This window comes from Hipposideros armiger, unplaced genomic scaffold (assembly GCF_001890085.2).
Source record: "Hipposideros armiger isolate ML-2016 unplaced genomic scaffold, ASM189008v1 scaffold_459, whole genome shotgun sequence".
Taxonomy (NCBI): Eukaryota; Metazoa; Chordata; class Mammalia; order Chiroptera; family Hipposideridae; genus Hipposideros; species Hipposideros armiger.
Window position 1 is genome coordinate 723,710 of NW_017731809.1, and position 3,349 is coordinate 727,058.

The 3,349-nt window shown below is 40.5% G+C and overlaps 1 protein-coding gene across 3 annotated transcripts in view; it reads right to left on the reverse strand.

Annotated features, from left to right (window-relative positions):
• Positions 1-391: 391 nt before the first annotated feature.
• The window catches only part of FLT3 (fms related receptor tyrosine kinase 3), a 64,971-nt gene continuing 62,013 nt past the window's right edge, over positions 392-3,349 (reverse strand). For 2 of the 3 annotated variants that reach the window (XM_019666042.1, XM_019666043.1), the window contains one exon: positions 393-1,022. In XM_019666042.1, coding sequence (XP_019521587.1) covers positions 900-1,022 — 123 coding nt within the window. In that variant the 3' untranslated portion in view covers positions 393-899. Of the gene's footprint in view, positions 1,023-3,349 lie in introns of all 3 variants that reach the window. The other variant, XM_019666041.1, reaches the window with a different exon arrangement.

A 3,349-nucleotide genomic window follows, 5' to 3' on the forward strand; every position in this document is an offset into this window, starting at 1 on the left:
GGGGGTGGGGGGAAAGAAAGAGAGAGGGAGAGAGACAGAAAGGAAGAAAGGAGGGAGGGAGAGAGGGAGGGAAGAAAGGGAGAAAGGGAGGAACTGAGGAAGAAAAGGCAGAACTTCACCAAGAACTACACGCGCGCATGTAAGGACTACAACAATTTCAAGTTTATAAGCCTGTGGGATGGAGGGTGCTAAGCTTCAAAGAACAACGAAGGGAACTGCTTCAAAGGAGAGCTGTAGAGAGGACAGCAGACATCCAACATCAGGTGTTCTTCTCTTAGACTAGGGGCAGGCATCATGGGTCCTTTTAAAACCCTGATGAAAGAATGGGCCTCCTCAGTAGGAAAAAAATATATACACGAACAAACAAAACATCACACACAATTTCAGGAGGTTCATGAACTCCAGTTAAGTCAGACCTAAGTATACCATGTAAACAATTTGATAACGAACATTTCTATAGTAGAAATTTTATTTCCATTCATAAAATATATCACTAAATAGCTGAAAAAGTTACATATTATTTTAAAACATAGATTTAAAAAATCATATCAGCTTCTCCTTAGCAAAATGCTTTTCTTTTATGTATTTACAAGAATATACTATACTTCAGGTACACAATTTTCACTTAAGCTGGCCTGAGGAGGCCTTTGGGTGTAGGTAGATGCTCCAATAAAGTTAATTATCAGCTCTTCCTGCCTTGTGAAAAGGCTGATTCAATCTTACAAAAGTTCCTTTGAAAACAAGAGTAAATACAGAGAGCTTCTAGAGAAGAGTCCAGCAAAGCAGCAGTTGAGAATATGCTTTCTTTTAGTGATGAAGTTAATCTTGTTTTGGTAATCCATAACCCATTGAAGGTAGGCAGAGTCAGGATGATGAGTCCTTAAGACTAAGTTGTTTCTCTAGGAATCTTCCATGAGAGCCTGTGGAGAGGGTAGCCCTGTGTCTATCTGTCTGCTGTAAGGTCTCCTGCTTTGGTAGAGGGAAGGATGTTCCGAAAGATGGCCATCCATGTTCTGATACACCTGAACATGGGAAGACACAGAACACTTATTACCATCTGATTCAGATTTACAAGTCATGTGCCTATATTGCAAATTATAGCTTACTTTTCCTATGCGTAGGCCTTAGAGACTATTCTACACATTAACTGACAAAACAATTTGGGTCCTTCTATTAATAAATAAATCAAGTAATAGTTAAATATTGTATTCCATTATGGTTTCTATGCTTAGATATGAAATCTCCATCTAGAAATCCTCAAACCATGCAGAGAAACCACAAAAGAGAAAGGCCACAAAAAGTGATCCGTTCATTATTCTTGAGTTTTCACTTGAAAGTGTAGTGACTTGTAAATTTTTTCCAAAATAAAAACAGCTCTATTTTTTTGTCTTGTTATAAAATTAAGACACATTCATATAGAGAATTAAAACAATATAGAAAGTTATATAGAAAAAAGCTAAACCATCAGAGGTATCCACCATTACAGATAGCTTGCAATGCACACACAATTTTGTGTCAATGAGTTCAGACTGTAGATTCTGTTTTAGAATCTTATTTTGAATTACTAATATGTTATTCATGTTACAGGTGTCAATTATATTGTTCATATGTTACACGTGTTACATATTTTCACTATTTATTAAGCACAAACACATACCATCTTTTTAATGGCAGCCTAGGATTCTACAGTACTGATGTACCATGGTTAACCTTTTTTTTTTTTATAAGATTTTCTTGGGGAATTGGGGAAGGGAACAGTGTTGGGGAATTGGGGAAGGGGAACATTGTGTTTTTCCAGGACCCATCAGCTCCAAGTCAAGTTGTTTTCCTTCAACCTCAGTTGCGGAAGGCGCAAGCTCAGCTCCAAGTCCAGTCGCCGTTTCAATCTAGTTGGGGAGGGTGGGGGTGCGCAGCCCACCATCCCATTCATGAGTCGAACTGGCAACCTTTGTTGTTAAGAGCATGCACTCCAACCAACTCTGCCATCCAGCCACCCGTCGTCAGTTCACAGCTGCTCAGCTCACAAAGCTGTGTTCAATCTTAGTTGCAGGGGAACACAGCCCACCATTCCATGCGGGAGTCGAACTGGCAACCTTGACGTCAAGATCACGCGCTCTCACCAGCTGAGCCACCCGGCCGCCCACCAGCAGCTCAGCAGCAGCTCAGCCCGGGCACAGCCCACTGGCCCATGTAGGAATCGAACCGGCAATCCTGCCCAGAGCTTGTGCTCCAACCAACTGAGCCACCTGGCTGGCTCCCACAGTTAACCTTTTGATGGGTTGGTTATATAACACAAAGTGAAAAAGTGCACACGTGACCTTGTCCATCTTTGGGAGAAGTGAGGGGAGTGATCAAAGAGGATGCACATTTAAATTGTGATACACTTGACTTGTGCTGCCCTGCAGAGGGGCTTCCTTATTCCTACTCCTATCAACTGTGTCTAGAAAGACTATTTTCTCCAGAGCCTTACTAACAGTTGGTATTAACAACTTTCACATCTCTAGCCCTTTGTCCAGCAACATGTTTTATCTCCTTACCTGCGTATGTTTCACGATAAACAACACTGAGCATCTTTGTTGTATTCAGAAGCCATTTGCATTTCATTGTGAATAGTTTGCTACTCTCCTTTGCCCTCTGATATTGGACTGACATGTTTTTCTTATTATTTACAGGCACTCTTTGTGAAGTAGGGGTTGTGCATTCTTTATTTAAGTTTAACAGACTCCTCCTTTCCCACGCCCCTTGCTACTGTTTTTCTTTTTGTTTTGTTTATTTGTTTTTCAGAGTCAGTTATAGTGTTAACTGACTGAACTATCCCCTACTCTGAATTTTTCTTTCCAGAAGACTATATATCTATATCTATATCTATATCTCTCTCTATATATATATATCTCCTTTTGAACCCGGTCTGCATAATGACAGTTTGCCTGTACCCTTAAGGATGAACAGTCACGATATATCTTTTTTTTGTGAAGTGGACATAGCAGTTGGTTATGACCTGTTGGACCTGCTGAACCAAATGTATATCTTCTCTAGCACTGAACTTCTAACCATCTAATGAAGCCTGTGACAAAAATGCCAATAACACTTCAAATCCAACATCTCCACACCTGAATTCATTATCTTTGACTTCCAAACCTCTTCTTCCACTTAACACACTGTTATTCATCCAGTCCCACAGTCTAAAAGTTTCAGAACTATCTCCTCAAGCTCTCTCTACACCCACAGCCCATCAGTTGCTGGGACTGGTTCTGATATATCTTTTTTTTTTTAAGATTTTTATTGGGGAATTGGGGGGATGGGAACAGTGCTGGGGAATTGGGGGAAGGGGAACAGACAAGTTGCTGTC